The 19,631-nt window shown below is 51.9% G+C and overlaps 9 protein-coding genes across 9 annotated transcripts; 4 read left to right on the top strand and 5 right to left on the bottom strand.

The window, feature by feature from the left end:
* Nucleotides 1–636: 636 nt before the first annotated feature.
* On the top strand, nucleotides 637–4,041 carry UHO2_01526 (uncharacterized protein; the record flags this gene model as incomplete). Its single annotated transcript, XM_041553993.1, has 1 exon — nucleotides 637–4,041. The coding sequence occupies one exon, from the start codon at nucleotides 637–639 to the stop codon at nucleotides 4,039–4,041; it is 3,405 nt and encodes a 1,134-aa protein (XP_041409927.1).
* A 94-nt stretch (nucleotides 4,042–4,135) lies between these two features.
* Nucleotides 4,136–5,203, bottom strand: UHO2_01525 (uncharacterized protein; the record flags this gene model as incomplete). The annotated part of the gene is made up of 1 exon (XM_041553992.1): nucleotides 4,136–5,203. The coding sequence occupies one exon, from the start codon at nucleotides 5,201–5,203 to the stop codon at nucleotides 4,136–4,138; it is 1,068 nt and encodes a 355-aa protein (XP_041409926.1).
* Nucleotides 5,204–5,673: 470 nt separating this feature from the next.
* UHO2_01524 (uncharacterized protein) lies at nucleotides 5,674–5,940 on the bottom strand (the record flags this gene model as incomplete). The annotated part of the gene is made up of 1 exon (XM_041553991.1): nucleotides 5,674–5,940. The coding sequence occupies one exon, from the start codon at nucleotides 5,938–5,940 to the stop codon at nucleotides 5,674–5,676; it is 267 nt and encodes an 88-aa protein (XP_041409925.1).
* Nucleotides 5,941–7,172: 1,232 nt separating this feature from the next.
* UHO2_01523 (putative HYP2 - translation initiation factor eIF5A.1) lies at nucleotides 7,173–8,413 on the top strand (the record flags this gene model as incomplete). The annotated part of the gene is made up of 3 exons (XM_041553990.1): nucleotides 7,173–7,175; nucleotides 7,526–7,657; nucleotides 8,060–8,413. 3 exons carry the CDS (start codon nucleotides 7,173–7,175, stop codon nucleotides 8,411–8,413), a joined length of 489 nt encoding a protein of 162 aa, XP_041409924.1.
* A 911-nt stretch (nucleotides 8,414–9,324) lies between these two features.
* Nucleotides 9,325–10,910, bottom strand: UHO2_01522 (uncharacterized protein; the record flags this gene model as incomplete). Its single annotated transcript, XM_041553989.1, has 5 exons — nucleotides 9,325–9,682; nucleotides 9,762–10,010; nucleotides 10,059–10,381; nucleotides 10,514–10,568; nucleotides 10,720–10,910. 5 exons carry the CDS (start codon nucleotides 10,908–10,910, stop codon nucleotides 9,325–9,327), a joined length of 1,176 nt encoding a protein of 391 aa, XP_041409923.1.
* A 2,808-nt stretch (nucleotides 10,911–13,718) lies between these two features.
* On the top strand, nucleotides 13,719–15,107 carry UHO2_01521 (uncharacterized protein; the record flags this gene model as incomplete). Its single annotated transcript, XM_041553988.1, has 1 exon — nucleotides 13,719–15,107. One exon carries the CDS (start codon nucleotides 13,719–13,721, stop codon nucleotides 15,105–15,107), a length of 1,389 nt encoding a protein of 462 aa, XP_041409922.1.
* Nucleotides 15,108–15,418: 311 nt separating this feature from the next.
* UHO2_01520 (uncharacterized protein) lies at nucleotides 15,419–16,204 on the bottom strand (the record flags this gene model as incomplete). Its single annotated transcript, XM_041553987.1, has 2 exons — nucleotides 15,419–15,753; nucleotides 16,003–16,204. 2 exons carry the CDS (start codon nucleotides 16,202–16,204, stop codon nucleotides 15,419–15,421), a joined length of 537 nt encoding a protein of 178 aa, XP_041409921.1.
* Nucleotides 16,205–18,010: 1,806 nt separating this feature from the next.
* Nucleotides 18,011–18,100, top strand: UHO2_01519 (uncharacterized protein; the record flags this gene model as incomplete). Its single annotated transcript, XM_041553986.1, has 1 exon — nucleotides 18,011–18,100. The coding sequence occupies one exon, from the start codon at nucleotides 18,011–18,013 to the stop codon at nucleotides 18,098–18,100; it is 90 nt and encodes a 29-aa protein (XP_041409920.1).
* Nucleotides 18,101–18,334: 234 nt separating this feature from the next.
* On the bottom strand, nucleotides 18,335–18,991 carry UHO2_01518 (uncharacterized protein; the record flags this gene model as incomplete). The annotated part of the gene is made up of 1 exon (XM_041553985.1): nucleotides 18,335–18,991. The coding sequence occupies one exon, from the start codon at nucleotides 18,989–18,991 to the stop codon at nucleotides 18,335–18,337; it is 657 nt and encodes a 218-aa protein (XP_041409919.1).
* Between the last annotated feature and the right edge of the window lie 640 nt (nucleotides 18,992–19,631).

The raw sequence follows: 19,631 nt of genomic DNA, 5'->3' as shown, positions 1-19,631 counted from the left end.
TACGTTTCAGCCTCATCATCCTTGTATCGTACACGTATACACGAGAAGACATATATATACATTCAAAACATCTTGTACGTAGTTCATGATCATTGTTGCAATTGATACTTGTGATCAACGCTATTTGTCGAACACCCTACAACAGAATCGTCTTGCTTTTTGACTGCTGTCCGGGATGCCCGATTGCTGCGCAGAGAAAGGAAAATTGGGACGCTTAGACCCTTCTTGCTTTCTCTGTGAAAGTTGAGAGGCTCTCTCGTGCCTTTTTCGAAGGGTCGGCTTCGCGTACACTGATCACCGATTCGATTTCGATGAAAGTTGGATTTCGATGAGCGCACCAACCTCAAGAACGCGTCTCAGCCTCAGTCTCAGAGAAGCTCGAGCTCAACTTCACAGCGAGAGAGCTTCGCACGAACAGTACCTCTTCGCTGGACGTCGAGAAGAATACACACACACATTCGAGTTGCGCACGGTCGGAGCGGTCAATTCATTTCGCACACTGCGGTGTGCAAGCGCAAAACCATCTTGAGGGAGTAACATTTCTTCTTCACCTCTACTCCTTCTTCTTGAACTCATCACCACACACAAAGCAGAACGACTTCAACTTCGCATTCACTTTGCGAATAGCCGCCTAACATGTTGCGTGCACACCCGACTTCACCCACAAGTCGGTACGGCTTCGGCTTCGGCCGTCTTGCCGCCGTCACCCTTCTCGCCTCCTTCCTGACGCTCCTCCTGGGTGTACACAATGTCTCCGCTCTCTCCAAAGCTGAAGCTGGCAAGATTGACTGGCACGTACCCCGTATTGGCGTACCTCACTCTTCCAACGATTCGGCGACACCTGATCTCTCGCCACGTTTCCATCGAATCATCAAACCCGATGCCGATATCAAGGACAAGGCACAGACCGCCATCTTTGTCGCAACGGAGTCCAACGCTGTAGGCGCCCTCAACCCACGCAACGGTGCTATCGTCTGGCGTCAGACCTTTGAAGAGCACGACCAGGTTCTTCTTCACAAGCAGTTTGGTGAGGTTGCTCTCACGGTTTCCGGCAACGGAGGTGCCAACGTTCGGCTTTATCACGGTTTCACTGGCTTCCTCATCTGGGAGTCTGCTCAGCACAACATTCGCGATGGTTTGCTTCCGGAGCCTGGCTTCCCCGCTACCGACGCTGCTTTCTTGACCGACAAGGCTACGGCGGAGGTCCCACCAGATGTTGTCGTCCTCTCCAACGCTCGAACGGTTCGCAGACTCAACGGTGCTTTCGGTGCAGAGGTTTGGAAGTGGGAGCCCAACGAAGACATATCTCGTCGTTCGGTCATTCGTGTCGTCGCCAACAAGGACAAGGTTTACGTCGTCTCGCTTCTACGCAACACTGGCTCGGTCTACAACTCGATCTCGGTCACCACACTTTCGGCACATACCGGTGAGCTCCTCACCTCGCACGAGATCCAGTCCAGCCTCAACAAAGCTGCCGATGTGGTCATTCTTCCTTGGAACCAACTGCCTAACTTGCCTCCCACCGCCAACCCTGGCTCGTGGGTCGCTTGGCTCAACAAGGATGGAAGCGTTCGAGCCGCTCCTCTCGATCCTCCCAGCAAGCGCCTCGCCCAGCCTCAGGTCATCTATGCCAAGCGTGCCGACTCTGTCTTTACCGGGCTCGTCGATCCTGGTCTTTCCAACCGTGGCCTTTTCATCGGTAGACGATCCGACGGCCTTGCCGAGGTGCTCAAAGTGTCGGCCGATGCCAAATTCACCAGCTTCTGGGAGTTTGAGGAGGATGCTCACGATGCAGTCTATGCTGCTACCTACGACCGACAAGGTAGAGCTTACCTTCAGCGCATCTTTTTCTCTCGATCGCAGCATTTGATGAACTTCCACTTCCTTTGGGTTGATGCCAAGAACGGCGGTGATGGTCAGGTCAGCGGGTTCTCTTTCCAATGGGATCACGATCTGCATGGTAATGTCCACGCTGCTACTTTCGAGGCTAGTCAGGTTGGGCAGTATCAGTTGGCTACTCGTACTGTTCTCGTCACCTCGAGTGGATCTGTGCGAATGCTCCTTGAAGATCAGCACCAGTGGATCTTGGAAGAGGGTTTGACACAGACTACACACATTGCGTTCGTCGATCTTCCGGAGAAGAAGCTCACCACTATCCCTGGCGGAGCTGCTAGTCTCGATCACGAGGGTTTTGTTCATCGGCTCATCCGACACACTCTCTCGCTCAAGGATTTGCCGCAGTACACAGTTGCCTTTGTCACTCGTTTCGCCACCGGCTCGTATGGCAGCTTGGAACAGCTCGGTCTATCCAGCTCTAACTCTGCTAGCCCAGCCACCTCGACCAGTGCACCGGCAACAACCACGATGGTCAAAGAAGGCAATAAACCTGCACGCCAAAAGCAAGAACAGGAGAAAAAACCCACCTCCCTCGCTCCCCGTGTCGCTGATGCCAACACTACCTCTCAGCTATTCCGTGATCCCTTCGGCTTCCGTAAGGTCGTTGTTGTAGCTACTGCCAAAGGCAAGCTCTACGCACTAGACACCATCGCCAAGAACACTGTCCTCTGGGAGAAGTCCCTCATCGGATACGGCGAGGGAGAAGGAGAGCTCGAGCCAAAGATCAACATCAAGTTTATGCAGACTGTTCGAGAACTTTCGACCGATGGGAAGAGTCCTTTACTTGCTATTGTGGCTGAGGTGGAGTTGCAGCCAGGACTGTTCACGACGAGAGTGTTCGAGTTGAACCCCCTGACGGGCGAGTTTAGAAACGATGCTAGCTCGGGCCAGGCTGTGTTCGTGGGGAGGTGTCAGGATGCGTTCTTGTTGCCGCAGAGTGTGGAAGATGCAGTGGAGAGGCAGCTGAGCTTGGGACTGGTGGATCAGCAGAATAATCTTTTCCTCTATCCTGATACACTTGCGGTTGCGGAGAGGTTCGAGCCGCTTTCGGATAAGTACTTCTTTGCAGTACAAGGGCCTGCTGCGTCGGCGGGTGCTGGAGCTAAGTTCGTCGGTTACACGGTGGAGAAGGGTGTGAGCAGCATTCACAGGTCAAGCCAGGCTTGGACATGGACAGTGCCGAAAGGTGAGGAAGTGTTGGACGTTGTACAGGCGCCGAGTAAGGATGTGATCGCTTCTTATGGTCGTGTTTTGGGAGACCGATCGACTCTGTACAAGTATCTCAACCCCCACGCCAGGGTGATCGTGACAGCTACGAGGCAGAGTAATCAGGCCCATCTGTACCTGTTGGACACAGTGACAGGTGCAGTATTGTACGAGCTGCAACTGGATGATGTCGATCTAGCCCAACCTGTCCATGCACACTTGGTCGAAAATTGGATCACGGCAACTTACAGCGTTCGAACACCGGACGAAGGACTCTCGACTCACATTGTCACAATCGAAATCTACGAACAGCCTTCCACCCCTACCGAAGAGGTCAAGGGTAAAGCCACCACGCGCAGTCTCTCCTCCTCTTGGTCCGGCTTGGAGGGCAACTTTAGCAGTTTCACCGGTGATAGTTCCCAATCTACCACTTCGGGTATCCTTCCAGTGGCATACCTCCAGACATACATCTACACGGGAGGCCCAATCCACGCCCTCTCCACCACCTCAACCAAATTTGGTATCTCGCTCAAAAACCTCCTTATCTCAACCGACAGAGACTCGCTCGTCTCCATTCCTCGTAAACTGCTCGACCCTCGACGACCTATCGGAAAGCCAAGCAAGTCCGAAGCGGAGGAATACATGGTCCCTTACTCCCCACTCATCCCCGAAGATCCGAAGTGGGTAATCAACCATGTTTACCCAGCGGCAAAGATTCGAAGTTTCGCCACTGGCCCTGCTCTTCTCGAGTCCACAGCGATCGTATATGCGTACGGATTGGATACGGTGCTCACTCGGGTCAGCCCGTCTGGGCAGTTCGACATCTTGCAGGAGAGCTTCAACAAAGCACAGTTGCTACTGACGCTATCCATCCTCTCGGCGGGGATCATTGCAACGCGTCCTATGGTTAGGAATAAGAACCTTTCCCTTCGATGGTAATCACTCTGGGAGATATGTAGATAAAACGAGACTAGAATTACGAATATACAAGCGTTCCAAAAAAAGGATATAATCGAAGTGCGATTCGTGTGCTTCAACTCTCCCCTGCTTGCCCCTTCCCACTAGCATCCTGTTGATGTTCGGAGGCAAATCGTTCATCAAGTTCAGCTCTCAACCTCTCTACCTGAGCTCTCGCCTCCTCCAACTGTTGAGTCAAATCACCCATCGCTTGATCCATCAGTAGTTTCTCCAGTGTCCACTTTTCGATATTATTCGCTTCGTTATGCTTCAGATCCTGAATATACCGTACTGCAGCATGAATAATTGCCCCCTTGTTTGTGTTTTTCGCATCGCAACCAGGTACGATATGCGATAACTGGGTGATGCCTTCATTGATAGCGGAGCGACGACGACGTTCGACTTCTTTATGATTATCTTTCCTCTGTCTATCCAATTCTGGACCACGAGGACGTTTGCGAGAACCACCAGGGGAATTTGGGTTAGAGTAATCCAGAGATTCATCAGGTTCTTGTTGGTGTGGAGAAGTGGTTGATTGGGATTGTTGGGTGTGGGATGCGGCTGCTAGGGAGCCAAGGGAGGCGATGGCAGCGGCTGTGGCAGTGCCTGTGGCGGTTTTGGCAGCGGTGATGGCGGCGGTTGTGGCTGGGTTGAGGTCTTTTGTGCCGCCGTTGAACTCGGTGGAGGTTTGGGAAGAAGTTGCACCGGCGGTGGGGGTGTCTTTGCCGGGGGTGCGTTTGAAGCCGGATGCGATGCTGGTGAGTGCACTTGCTGCTTGACCTAAGTTGGTTTCGCCGTTGAGAGTATTTTCGCTGGGGTTCTCGGTGGAGCCGGCGCCATTGCGAGCTTCGGAGGCGCGAGCAGCGGCGACGATCGAGGCGAGCTGTTCTTGGTTTAGGCCAGCGAGGATGTTGGATACGTCGCGTTCAGCAGGGTCTGGGGTGGATTCGAGAGCGGCGGCGGCGGCTGCGACGGTGTCGTTGCGAGCTGCGGAATTTGTGTTTTCTTGCGGTCCATCTTCTGCTGCTTGCTCGGTGGTGGTGGCAGTGGTGTTGGCAGTGGAGTTGTGACCATTGGCAGTGGGTTGTATGTGCTCACCCTCGCGCTGATGAGCTGGTGCTGCTGATTCTGTTGCCGCTGACATGGTGCGAGATGCTGAGGGAGTGGATGCTACCTTGTCGTTGTTGGCTAGATGTATGCCTAGATCACGTCCAGACTATCACTGATGAAACCCGGTGCTCACAGCCTCTTTATGCGTCGCACCTGTCCTTGACCCTGTTGTCGCTATGTCTTCGATGCTCTCACAAGCACTAGCGCTCTCACAACCCCTATGATCAAACCTAGATCGTGGTCACTATACCACTTCTGACGCGTCTTAGTTCCTAATGATCGCGACGACGACCACAACGACGACGATCGCACTCGAGTAGCGTCGAAGCAAAGCCTTCGACGAGGAACGAAAGAAGATGCAAGAAATGTTGGACTTGGAATGCAGGGTGTTGGATCACTCGCGTTGGCCAAACGCGTAGAGTGTGAGTTGGTCTTGCGGCGTTGGGCTTGGAGTCGTGAATATTCGCAAGCAGGTCACGGGATGATGGTTGGATGGCGAGCAGGTCACGTTTTTCCTTTTTGATCCCCTTGCTTCACACTTGGGTGAGATGGCAAAATTTCGACGTGAGATGGCTGAGAATTTGACAGCGGAGGAATTTTCGAGTTGTTTCGTGCGACAGAGCGACAGGGGAAAGGTTGAACCTTTGATGCAGGTTGAGGCTGTTTGACAGCTGCCTGGTTCCGTGTGGAACGCAGTTTCTGGGGACAGATTCGGGGTTGACGAGTGCTGCTGATGATGATGCCTATTTGGAATGCTCTGAGGATGGACATGTTGGCGGTGTTGTTGGTTGATGATCGTTTGGTTGTGGGTGAAGCTGGCTTTGACACGGCTCTTATATCAACCACATGACAAGCAAAACAATGCTGGGTAGACGTTACAGATCGATGCTGAGTCGGACGTCACCGCGCTACGAAACATTCTACCGGCATCAACTGCTAAGTCGTTGATATCAACTCTAAAGGACCTTCTCCGGCAGAAAATGTGGTCAGCCGAGGCAGTCTTCCGCCCGTTCGGATCCATGGAGTCGCAACAGCATCAATGTCGCTCCTTCATGGGGAGCAAACGGCAATATTCTTCCATCCCTCGGGCAGCACGTGTGATAGGGTCTTCCCTGCTCTCTGCGACCCTTTATGATGGCTCCTCAGCATCACTTGCCGCTGGTTGCATCGGAAGGAACAATGAAGCATGGCAGCGTCGAGTCATCGTGTCATTGAGGCTTATTAGCCCCTTGACCCCTACGAATACACCCCAGTGCGAGCCACAAGCAGTGGAAGGCTCAGTGTCAGCGACGTTGCCGTGGCAGATGCGGATGCCGCAAGAGCATGATGCTGAGCGGTTCGGATACGAAGTAATGATAGGATAGCATCGTCGATACAAGCTTCGAGCATAGAATCGGGCCCGATGTAGTTTTGAGCGGAACCGGCCGGCAGCTCAGCCCTCTCATCCTCTCTTTGTGTGCAGAGTTGGCGTGTGCGAGAGAGCCACAAAGAGGGATTTGGCCTCGCTGTCCCGAAGCAAACATTTCGAGAAAAGGCAGACACAAGACTGTATTCAACTCTAGGACCATTTTGTAATTCTTGCCCTCCTCATGACTACAACTTCGACACAGCGTTTAAAGCCACGTCTGCGAAGTTGTATTCAAAGCATCTGGGAAAAGAGACTGAAAAACTTTTTTGCGCTTGCTGCTCTAGAGAAAATTGAGGTGTGGATGGTGTGCCGCTTTTGCTTGCAGTGAGAAGGGCGTAAATTGGGTACAGAACGCTGCCCAAGTGCCACCTCAGACCGGGCCAAATTGGAAGAGAGAGAGAGAGAGAGAGAGAGAGAGAGAGAGCGAAAGCAGATCTTCTCGAACGACTCGCAAGCAAGCCCAGCCTTGGCCATTTTTTCACTTTGTCGCAGCAGCAAGCAGCAGCCAGAACAGAGCGTTGGTCCTCACAATAGCGCTATCGCCGGTTTTCTTCTTCTCACTACCACCTACCCACCTGTAGATCAATCAGCCAAAATGGTACGTTTTGACGACGTCTAGAGTTTGCGACAAGGCTGTTACCGATTGATATCGCTGGATTTGCAGCTTGCAGCTATGACAATCTCAGCAGCGTGAACGTCGCTCGACCATGATCGCCCGTCGAGCGATTTCGTTTCCATAGCAGCGAAGGCTATCGAATTCATGGCTCTATATTGCATCGTACAGCATCGCCGCAGCTGCTGCTATCTCGTCACTGCATCGCGCTGCAGATAAGCAACGATATCGAGTCGGTGGCGCAGCTCAGATCGGTCGCATGGTTCATTCTACAAATAGAACATGATCACTGACATTCACTCCCCTCTTTCTCCCAACAATTATCGCAACAATAGTCCGCCTCCGACGACGAGCAGCACAACGCCACCTTCGACACCGCTGATGCCGGTTCGTCGCTCACCTTCCCTATGCAGTGCTCTGCTCTGCGTAAGAACGGTCACGTCGTCATCAAGGGCCGCCCTTGCAAGGTAAGTTTCAGCTCCAGTACTCCAAGTTTCTCTGTCTCGGTGCAGTCACAGGTGTCCTCACGGTGCTGCTGAAGAGTAGCACAAGCAAAGTCAGGACTGGGTGCATGGGAAGTCGCGAATTGAAGCCAAGGTCGGACCCGAGTTTGCTGCCGTCGAGCCCCGCTATGCATTGCATCTTGCAATACTGCCTCGCATGTTGTGACAACCACAATGCCATTGATGCCGCACCTTCTGTCTCCCTCAGCGTCAGCCGATCGTTTCAACCTCTGCAACCTGCACTCTGCTTCGACAACTGCACTGCAACCATGACGAGAAACTTCGATCTCACAGCCCCACTCCGTCTGAACAACCATCTGACCCTACAACCTATCCTCCTCTCTCTCTTCCCTCAACGACTCGCAGATCATCGACATGTCTACCTCCAAGACCGGTAAGCATGGTCACGCCAAGGTGCACCTTGTTGCTACCGACATCTTCACCTCGAAGAAGTACGAAGACATTTCGCCTTCCACCCACAACATGGACGTCCCCCACGTCAAGCGTGACGAGTACCAGCTCGTCAACATTGACGACGGTTTCCTCAACCTCATGACCAACGATGGTGACACCAAGGACGATGTCCGTGTTCCCGATGGTGATCTTGGTGAGCAGATCCAGGCTGCTTTCGATGACGGCAAGGACCTCATGGTCACCGTTGTTTCCGCTATGGGTGAGGAGCACTGTCTTTCTTTCAAGGATGCTCCCCAGGGCAAGTAAAAGTAGTGTACTGTTCGATCGACGTTTGCTCTTTGTTCTGAATGAATAGATGTAGCGCATGTCGTGTTTTTGATGCATTAACTACACTCTCCAGTACGGTTCTTCTGCCTGGATATCATATTCATACGTTGCGATTGTGTGAGGTAGTGTGAGGTAGTGTGACGTTGAGCGGCAGTGTGTGAGGGGATGCGACTTGTGATGGAGCTGTGGAGCTTTGATGTGGGCGAGCGGAAGATGCGATGATGCTCGGCAAAGCCGAACTATATTGGTCGATGGAGTGGCAGAGTCTAGCCGACCAACGAGCTGCCTCCTCGACGCTTCGGAAGGTGAGGAGACACTGCTGGTCGTGTCATTACAAAAGCTGTGTAAGTCAGCTTGGCAACTGAAGCACCGGGAAGTAACCTTTGCGTGCTCAATCTAGCGTCTCATGGTTGGGCCACCGCGACGGTGCGAGAGAGTGTCACTCGCAGTGCTCTTAAAGAAGAATCCAGAGTCTGTCGAGAGGATATCCTAATAAGGTTATTGCTTCGCCGGACGAGATCGGGTTGCAAAGGGAAGGTGGGAAGAACTCAAGCATCGATCACCTCTTCACCGACATCAAACAAAGCCTGCTTTCTTGTCGATCTCGTCATTCACCGTCCCCAGACATTCACAGACACAAGGAGGGAAGGAAGAGACAACAAAATCATGGATTGCTAAGAACGGACAGGATATAATGATATGTAGGACTAGCGCGCGAGATCAACGACTCTTCCGTGAGAAGATGCTGGTGGCACAGAAAAGAAAGTAGACACTCACGCGCTAAGGGGATATAATGATATAACAATACAAAACGAGACGGATGCAATGCGATACGATTTGCGATTTTGACAAAAGCCTGTCAGCGGACGATTCGATTGGGCTTAAGAGCACTAGATTGGGCTATGACTAGGCTGTTGCAGGTAATGCGACACAACTGGATCCCAAGCTTTACCGTTTCCACCAGGGTTCACTTGACTTGCCCAGCTAGCGACTTCCTCTCCAGCAGCGGCTGCCTGCGAATCCCAATTCTGCTGCGAACCACCCCAGTACTGCTTTTTTTGCTCGCCACCCCAAACGGTGGCGGAATCCTCAGCATGGTGGGGAGAAGTCTCGGGCGAAGCAACCGAACAAGAATCCGTTCTGGACGGAGCTCTCTCCAACGAAGGGAGGTTGGTCAAATAGGAGGGGGAAGTCGCGGTGGTTGTGGGTGAACAACTAAGGCATTGCTGCTGATGGTGAGCGAGGAGGCTAGATGATGAGCCGGAGGGGGGACGAAATCCCTCCACCCCACGATTGGGATGGTCGAAATATCCCCCCCGCCCCCGACGCAGATTGTGGGCGGGTGGGAGTGGCAGTGGGAGTGTGAATCGGAGATGAAGTCTGGTATTCGACGAGGCAAGGTTGTGGAGTGAATGCTGACATGGACCTTTCAGGTTGAGGTTCGGTGATAGGGGTACGAAACGTCGAGTTGGTGTAGTACGAAGTGGTGTTCGTGTTCAGATGAGGGGTGAGGATGTTGAGTCCACCTGCAACTGGTAGAGTGTTTGCGTCGTTGGGGATCGGGTCGTAGCGGTAGCTAGAGGTGGAAGAGGAGAAAAAAGATCTAGTTTCTGAAGCACGAGACTAACCACCAGCAGTAGTGATCACCGAAGCTGCTTCAAAACTCTGCTTCCTTGCATAAGGAGCCATCACCGACGGACGACGAGAAGAACCCTTGATGCCTGCACCAACGTTGAATATCGCATTCGCCCCCGTGCTGGTGCCGGGAGCTGCCTGGTATCGACCATCGTAGAAGTAGCCGCTCGATGGCTGCTGGGGTTGGTTGGACTGAAGGACAGTGCCAGTCTGAGGCAGAGCTGGAGCGTTGGGAATTCCACTGGCACGCTGAGTGTTGATGTCATCGATGACGCTCGATGAAAAGCCAGCACCGCTGCGGTAGGTGCCTGACTGGGCAGGCAGGCCGGTGTTGCGATAGGGATGGTAAGCAGGGAAAGTGTCGTGTTTGTGGAAGTTGGCACGGGCAGCTTCTTATTCTGCGTTCTTGCGTTGTTTGGATTGACGTTTCTTTTCGCGTAGAACCGCGTTTTGCTCGGGGGTCACCTTGACGTAGACACATGTGACGTGAGCGAGTCGGCTGCAGAGACCGCAGCTTGGCTGCTTGCCGTCGCATCTCACTTTTCTACTCGGCACAAACACGAACATTGAAGAGAAAAGAGAAAGCAAGGGTGTAAGTGATGTGGTCCTTGACGACGCGTGATGATGGCGAGGAATGTGATGAAGCTTACCTTTTACGACAGTGCTCGCAAGCCATACCAACACGAGGACGCGAGATGGTGCGCGAGTGAGGTTGAACGCAAGGTGACATGACGCCGCCGTTGTCGTGTTGTTGTTCGTAGTGAGGGTATTCTTCACGGTCGTAGCCGTAGTGGAATCTGCCCGAGTCAACGTAGTCATACTGCTGAGGGAAGGACGGCATCTTGAAGGAGACCAAAGTGGGAATGATGGAGTGATGATGTGCAGGACCGTTGACGGAGTTGATATGCAAGTGTCGCTACAAGCTGGATGTCGCTGGGATGAGAAGAACAGGCTGTAGACGGACATATGAGTTCGCGAGGGAATGGTGAAGTTGGATGTTGCGATGTGGATGCCAGAATGGTGGCAATTCGCGTTGTAGCTGAGCTGAACTTAGGAGAGATTCCAAGAGACAAAGGCAAGAAAGAGGAGGATGAGAGATAGAGAGTGGAGGAAAAGGTCGGGAAGGAAGCGGACACCACGGAGGTCAAGCTGTTTAAGTACAGTGGTGCCCTTAGCCTCTTATAACATGTATTTAGTCCCGCTCTTGGTCAGGAATGTACACACACTACACTGGTAGCTCAGGTCTGGTCTTGAGTGGAAGTGGAGACGGGAACAGAGTTTCGACTCTGTGGTGCGAACGGCGAAAATAGGGTTTTCTGAGGGCAGTAAGATGCATCAAAGGGCTTGATTGCTGAGGGAAAGAGGTCGAGCAGGAGGATGAGGAGGACCAGAGTTCGAATCAAAGCAAGAAGTTGTGGAGGAGACCTTTCCAGCACCGAAAACCTTGTTCGACTTTGATCGTCTGGCCTTGGCACGGAGAATAGACAGAGAGGGATTGATGCGGGCTCGAGGAACAGAAGTTCAGAATGGACAATCAGACAAAGTCTCTATGAGACGAAGTGGAAAGGGAGGAACGGATCGGAGTGTCAAACAAGCCTCGTTTGCTGACAGTTGTCAGGGTGGTGGTATAGACTTGCAGACGGCGCCCTCGTTTCCCCTTCTTCGCTGCTTTCCTGCTTTCTTGCTTCGCCTCGAGAACTCAATTTCGAACACGGCCCAGCGAGGAGAGAGCAGCGAGCAGGAAAACAGCTGATCGCTCGACTCATCTAGCGGATGCGGTTATCGGCAGCCTGCGGCAAGTTGCCATTGTCCGTGTGCTCCTCGTCGAAAAGGAAACGCGAAGAACACGATTGTTTACGACTTGCGATCCAGGAATGTGAAAGCTGAGCGCTGGCAGTTGCAATTGCAGAACGAAAAGGAAGACGTAGCACAACGGACACTCAAATACGACGGACAAGAGCGGGCAGACGCCGTGCACAGCAGAACGCAGAAGAAAGCCTTCTCTCGACACATTGCTGTGTGTGTGCGTGGCTTAGCTTAGCCAGCTGGCAGAAGGGCTGTGAGAGCAAGAGACTAAGAGATTGACATGTTTGCTTTCTCATACAGTCCTATCGCCGTTCCGGTTTCTGTCTGTCTGCGCCAAGCTTTCGTTCTATATATACTCTGAAACAATGTCCGACGACACCGACAGCAACGACCACAATAACCACGACTGTTAAGCTGCAGTGGCATGTTTGGCATTTTTCCGCCTTTTGACCTTTTCCAAATCGGATCAAGAAAGATGGCTTATAAAATCCCCCGCGCCCTTGCTCGCATCGAACATCCGATTCCATTACAGAGCGACATTATGAAAAGGAGAACAAGGACGTCAGCGGAGGTGAGTAAACTTCGTCTAGGAATCGCGGGAAGTAGTGCTTCGAGAGCAGAAGACCGTTCGAGCAATGGTCCCGTCAAGCCCGCAGCATTCTGCTTCACCAACCATTCATGCTGGAGCGCGCCTGACATTCTCTACACCGCTCCCCGCCATGCTCCTTTCTTTTCGACCTCAAGAGGTATGCCGTACATGGTGCAGCGGCATGAATACCAGCTTCTGTACTGTACCGCGGGATGGTGTTTGCACGGGTAACATCATCGGAGTTGGAAGGGAAGGGGTTTGGGACGGAGGCCGACTTTTCCACACGCCATTTGGGTTGGTGGAAGCAGTCAAAGCGTGGGGATTGCTTGGCAGCTGATCAGCAGAACATGTTCTGGACCCGCCAGCTGGATACTTTGATCGGACTTCTCGTCACAAGTCATTCCTTGGCATGGATGAGCCTCTGCAGACGACTTTGTGATCGCTTTAGCTGCCATAAGCTATAAGCTAAAGGATCTCGCATATACTTTCATGCCCCGACTTGGGTACTTCCGATTCACGCGCGACATCTTTATATGTTCTCGGATTCCGTACAGCCCTGATGAGATCGGATGATGAAAGAGTGGAGCTTTAATGGTCGGGGATGGTGAGCGAAGCCAGTACCTGATCGTCGGGATCTCAATACCTTGGTTGAAGGCAGACGGGACAAGAGGGAGTCCCGCCAAACGCAGATATCTCACAACAAACTTCTGCTGTCGATTCTGATGCCGCTTCCCTCTCCGCTTTCATTAGTGCAAGCTCACCATCAGCGCAGTCTACACCTTGCTCTGTGGGAGGTTGAGTCTGCTTCTGATGCCTTTCAGCACGATTTCCGGCCAGGATACACTCAGGCGGACTTTAAAAATCTCAATCATCCGATCTGCCTAGCTTGAAATCGATCAGCAAAGAACTCCATGCTTCAAGGCGGAGTCTATGGTTCGTTTTACATAGAGCCGGATTCATCATCGAAGCTTACCTAACAGCCATGAGGTATGTTGACGCAAGACGAACGACTAGGCTACAGTCTGGGATGTGTCGGAAGGGAATGGGGAAAAATGTTAACCCTGTTTATTCACACATCACCAAAAGTCGAAGTCAAAACTCGGCTCTCGGAATCAAGAACCTTGGAAATTTGACTTTGCCGCCTCCTGCACCCTTGCATTTCTTCCTATCCACGCCTTCTCCTTCCCCCGTTACATTCGATCTACTCACAACGGATCAACATCCTAGCCTCTCGAGGCGCGTCCACCTACAACTATGCCTGGAATAAACGGTTTCGACACCACCACCGGCGTGAGCTCCTCGTCAGACCCATGTCCGAAGTACGACCCGGAAGCAGTCCAACTTCCACCGCACCTCCTCCTCGATGCGTTCCACGGACTCAACGTTTGCGCTCCAATGGTGCGCTACTCCAAACTCGCCTTCCGAACGCTCGTATCTCGCTATGAAACACATATCACCACCACACCCATGACTCTCGCTCGAGAGTTCAGTCGTACTGAAGCAGCACGAAACTCAGAGTTCTCCACAAATCAGTACGAACGTGGCACGTACGACCTCCTCCCTGCCACTATCGAGGGATCGGAGAGTGCACAGCGTGTACTTAACTCCCCTGGCTCCCATCTAAACGGCACTGTGGGCGAGATCCAACGAGAAAAGCTCGCATCGGAAAGAAAAGTATCCAAGCAAAGAGTGAGGGTACGAGGAGCACTAATTGCCCAATTCGCATCCCCCGAACCAGAACCCTTCGCAGACGCATCCGAACTCATTGGACCCTTTGTCGACGGCGTAGACCTCAACTGCGGCTGTCCACAATCATGGGCATACGAAGAACAAATTGGTTCCTATCTTCTCCGTCAACCCGAAACGGTTCGTGATATGGTTCGTGCAGTCAAATCTCGTATGGGATCCGACTTTTGCGTCTCCGTCAAGATCCGAATCGATCCCGACCTTCGTCTCACCGATACTCTCGTCAGAAATGCACTACACGCCGGAGCCTCAGTATTGCAGATCCATGGTAGGACAAGATGGCAAACTTCGACGCAACCGGTTGATCTAGATGGGATCAAGTTCGCAGTCGACGCGGCAAACACGTGCGGGTTCAGGACGAATTGGGGAAGTAAAGGTGGAGCGGCGAGTAGATGGGCAGATGGGGGTAGTGGAGGGTTGGTTCCATGTGTTGCTAATGGCGATGTGTGGACTTTGGACGATGCGATTAGGTATAGGAAGAAGACGGGGTGCAGGGGAGCGATGAGTGCGAGAGGGTTGCTAGCTAATCCGGCCCTGTTTGCGGGGGAGGACAAGACTCCGGGTGAGGCAGTAGGATTCTTCTTCAAGGTAGCGACAAATTGGGGGTTACATACGGGTTTGATTCAGAGACATTTGGCGTATATGTTGGAGGGCGGGTTCGGAAGTAGGGCGGAAGCGATCTATTTTAACTCGTTAAGCGGGATGGCGAGTATGACTGATTATTTGGATGAGGTTGGGTTGTTGTGGAAGCCGGAGGGAAAGAGCATCGGGTATGGGGATCCGTTGGCGAAGAGGTTCGAGTATGGGATGAACGATGTGTTGGGGAGGGAGGGAGCAGGGGTTGGGCCGTTGAGGTGTTGGAGCCCAGAAGAGGCGCTAAGAGGAGTCGGTCTCTAGCGTCCTCATCGGCATCAACCGCATTGCATCGATCTGTAAGACACTCAGTTTCAATCTCGACATATGAACTCGCATCGCATACCCAACCAGGATCTTTCTGTCAGCCGCTATCTCTCAACCCTCTACAGCCTCATTTGTATTTGTACTCCTCACACAATCAAACAGCATCTGCATCATCCCATATCACTCATCAAGCTCGCAACCCAGACCTCAACGATCTTCTTGTCGCTCCTACTATCTGCACACGACACCATCTTCTCTTTAGGTGACAATGACATCTACTATTTCAATTTTACACCATCTCCCTCTCTTCATGCAGTAACACCCTCCCCATTCGCCATCCCCGCAGATCCTGTTGATGTCGAGGCAGCAACGGGAGCAGCATCATCCCACTTGATGTTGAACCTCGTTACTCTTGGTTTGCTTACGAGAACTTCTCTTCTAACCTGCGTCAAGTCTACTTTCTCTGGAGGATTTTCTCTTAACTCTTCTGTCTCGTAGGCGTTGTTTACGTAGTATCCGACTCGAATGAATTCTTGGTCTCGATAAGAGGCGGTGAGAAGGATAACGGTTACGCCTAGAAGGTCTTCAGGGGGGATTTTGGATGGGGATGGGGCTGCTGCTTCAAATTCGAACGAGTTAATGCCTGTGGAGCGAAGCGAGGCAATGCGGAGGTGGGCGAGAGATGGGGATGTCGAGCGTGGCGGAGCGGGTTGTTTTATAGGAGCCCAATTTTGAGCGAAGCAGCACAGAGCGAAGCAAATCGTAGAAGACCAAAACACAACATCGCAGAGCCGGCAGAGTAAGACATGGCGAAAAGAAGGACAGGAGAGGTAAGCATCAGTAATCAGCTCTCAGACAAGCTTGTTCGGGTTGATATTGGTGTGATACATACCAACAGGAACAGGCCCCACCATACAATTATCCAATTCTTGATCATATTTCTCATCTCCGGCAGATCCAACATAGACCAATCTCCACTCGATATCATCTTGCAACGGTGAGATGCATTCGAAAGTGATTTTGAAGATGTAAGGGTCTTCGAACTTGGCCTCTGCGTTGAGGATTTTGACGCTGTTCAGGTGGACGATTGACATTGTTGCTCGATCTTTTCTCCTCTTGTTGAAGTTTCTGGTGTGTTGGGATTGATCTTGATGCGGGGTTTTCGAATGCGTAAGGCGGTGCTTGAGTACTGTGTAGGTGAAGTGAAGCGATTTGTGAGCGGATAAGGAAGGAAAGACAGGATGGTGATGTCAGAGAGATGATCTTGAGATGTCTGTGCGGAAGGAAGTTGGTTGGCTGCGCAGTGCTCTAATTTCCACCAAGTTGGCACGTCGTGTAAAGTGCTCTTTCAGTTTGCGCAGTGGGACAAGAGCGCGCGCGTCGCGCATTCGCGAGATGAAGGGTCGAAACCAACACCTTCATGAATCCATATCTTGTTGATGATTTCGGCCTAACAGTGCATCACAAGTCTCTTTTTTGCGTCAACATGATCATTAAGCTTCCACACCATTCATCCGGCGGCAGCACAAAACAAACTGCTCTTCATCAAGATCATACTTCCGCATGCAGCCGACCCGAGGTATCGCCACCCAAACTGGCGGCCAATTAAACTAAACCCACAAACTATAACCCGCATTGAGTGGGCAGGACGTCAAAGAACGAGTCATTTATGTCTGACGATGATCTTTCAGAAGACTCCCACCACCGAGGCTGTGATGTTAGCTTCCTACCGACACAGCGCACAACTTAGGGTAGCTAAATGGGTGCCCAGCAGGAACGGCGATAAGCGCTCCGAACATCTCCAACGTCACCGGCTACCTATATCGAGCCATGCGCAACTCTAAAAACCACCAACGATTCGGTACGATGATGCTGTGCGAACAACACCGAATGCCGACCGCCACAATAGGGAATAGAAGGGTTCTATTTGAGTTGTATAGGTCGGTGGCGTATACATGCCGTGCTCCGCAGTAACTTCGGCGTAGTCATGTTCAGAGAATGCTATTTTCGAGGATGGTGACAGGTCCATTGTACATCGTCACGAAAGGCGGCTGGCAAAGCTACACTTGTGACGTCCACTGGCGCGTTCGTCATGCCTTACGGCGCTTCGGTCAATCAGCCAAGGCGTAATGTTTATCCATGTCACCCTCGAGCCAACACAATTCTATTTGCATCGCTATGCTTTGCAGCGGCAGAAAAGAATCAACGAGGACGTTGCCGAAGCTTACCCTTCTTTGACTGGGCTAAGCTGAACTCCGACTGGAACGAGTTTTGTTTTGAACTCCTCATTCGGTAATTGAAACCTTTAGCATGACTCTTGCTAACGGCGAATCAGCGTCTGGTTTGGGTGCAACGGGTGATAGCACTGAGCAAAGAGAGCGCTCCAAAAGTGCAGGAAAAGAAGCAGAGCTCAAAAAAAAAAAAAAAAAAAAAAAAAAAAAAAAAAAAGCCGTGCTTTGTTTGGTTTTTATTCCTTTCTGACTCCACGCCACGCGCCCAGTGAGCAAAAACGTATGACGTTATGACGTCATCGTTGCTTCACACTGTGCGCTGCACTCACGTGTCTTTGCTTATGTGTCTAATACTGCATTCGAAACAAGAAGGCGAGTTGCTTGGCTTCGAGGTTTCTACACGAGGTGTGGCATGGCGTAAGACACGGCACGGTTATAGTGGCGAGTGCAACTTGGACTGCCAACTTGAGAGCTTGACCCTTGGGCTATTTCGCCTAAGATTGCTTCGCCTACGTCAGAGCACTTTCCTATGCCATGTGCAAAGAGTTTTCCCACGGTCGGTAAAGATATATATAAACATCCCTCACCTTCTACTCAACCAAGTGTGTGTTTCCAACAACTCCGTATACCCTTCACTCCCATCTACACACATACAACACATCTAACATCATGAACACCAAGCAAGCCAAGCGCGAAGAAAAGATCCTCGCCAAGGAAGCCAAGGCTGACGACAAGCAGCTCAAGTCTGCCAAAATCTAGTGTTGATTACTTGTGACTTGTGTTTTTCTGGTTACCTACCCAGATCTGGAAGAATACATGCTGAAGAACTAAACATCTCCCGGAGTGAAACACCGTGTGACCACAGGCCGGCCGTAATCACTTTCTTGTCCAATGTCCCTTGTCCGTAGGCGACCTGTCTGCATTTCGCTGCAGACGGGCGAGTGGGCTGGCGCACCCCACTAAAGCGTGATGAGATGTGAAAAGTGCTTCGGGTTATAACTCACCGGCAAAGAAAGCCGTGAACAGCGAGCCCGCTTCGGCGGTCGCGATGAGTAGGGCATCTTCTCGGTCTTCATCGTCGGGTTCATCGAGAAGTTGGTGAAGGGGGTGATCCCCATTTGATCCCAGTGGTGTCGCTGGCCTCGGTGCCATGGTCAAGTCGTCTTCCTGCAAGTCGTCTGCTTGCGAGCCGTCGTTTTGCGCTAGGTTCCCTCTCAAAAAGGCCGCAATGTCGGTTGCGTTCATAGTTTGAAGTCGTTCCATGTTTGAATTGTCCGTGGAGGGTGGTAGGTTGTGCTGCGCCAGAGTTGTGTTATCTTCCTCGTTGTTAACAGAGTCGGACGTGAACGTCGTGAATAGTGATGTAGGCCAGTGAGTAGGGTAAGGTGTTGATACCGTAGGTTGATTGCGAGAATCGAGAAAATTGGTGGCGTTGCGATGGAGCGGCTCTGTTCGTTGAGATAGAGATTCTGTGGTGGTATCAATAACGTTACTGCGGGGATCAAAGAGGTTGGCGGGTCGAGGTGTCCATCGAGGGTGTCGGGTGGAGGTGGTGAGAGGTGCAACCACTTGTGGTGCATCCCAGATATCGTGGCCGTTGGGTTGGCGGGTTATTGGGACCGGTGCTGAAAAGGAACACCAGAAGGCCATCAAGAAGGAGCACAAACTCCAGGCCAGACTCGAGAAGGCCCAAGCCAAGTAGAACGAAGCTGTTCGAACATTGGAAGAGAAGAAGATGAAGGTGGACAACACCAACAGGTCTCTCGCCGACCACCGTGGCAAGACTCAGAATGCTGAACAGCACTTGGCGAGTGCCCAGCACAACAAGGCTACGGGTGAACAGGAGCGACACCGTCACAAGGAGGCGTTGGCTGCTAACACCGACGCTCCGGTGACTGGCGGTCCCGGTAATGGAGCTCCAGTGCAGACCCAGTCAGTGACCCAGTTGCGGAACACCAACATTCCTGCTAACGCTGCTCAGCCAGCTGGTTACAACATAGACTTCTGCTACTACCGCTGCTTACCAGCCTGCTGCTGTTGGCGCTCACTAAGCGCAACGCAGGAAGGTTAGGTAGCGCTCGGATTCGGATTCAATGATACCACCTCAATATGTATATGACCGTCTTAATGATACCATCTTAATCTAATTTATATTGGACACTTCCATACACCTTGAGGGAAAGTCACCGAAATATGTTGAGCACACGCAACCGCACACTCTCTCGACTTCCGATGTAAGAAGTACCGTATTGAGATAAACAAAACAAACGGGTATGAATGCTAAAAAACG

Source organism: Ustilago hordei, assembly GCF_900519145.1.
Source record: "Ustilago hordei strain Uho2 genome assembly, contig: UHO2_contig_02, whole genome shotgun sequence".
In the NCBI taxonomy this organism is placed as follows: domain Eukaryota; kingdom Fungi; phylum Basidiomycota; class Ustilaginomycetes; order Ustilaginales; family Ustilaginaceae; genus Ustilago; species Ustilago hordei.
This window is presented reverse-complemented; position numbering and strand designations above follow the sequence as displayed.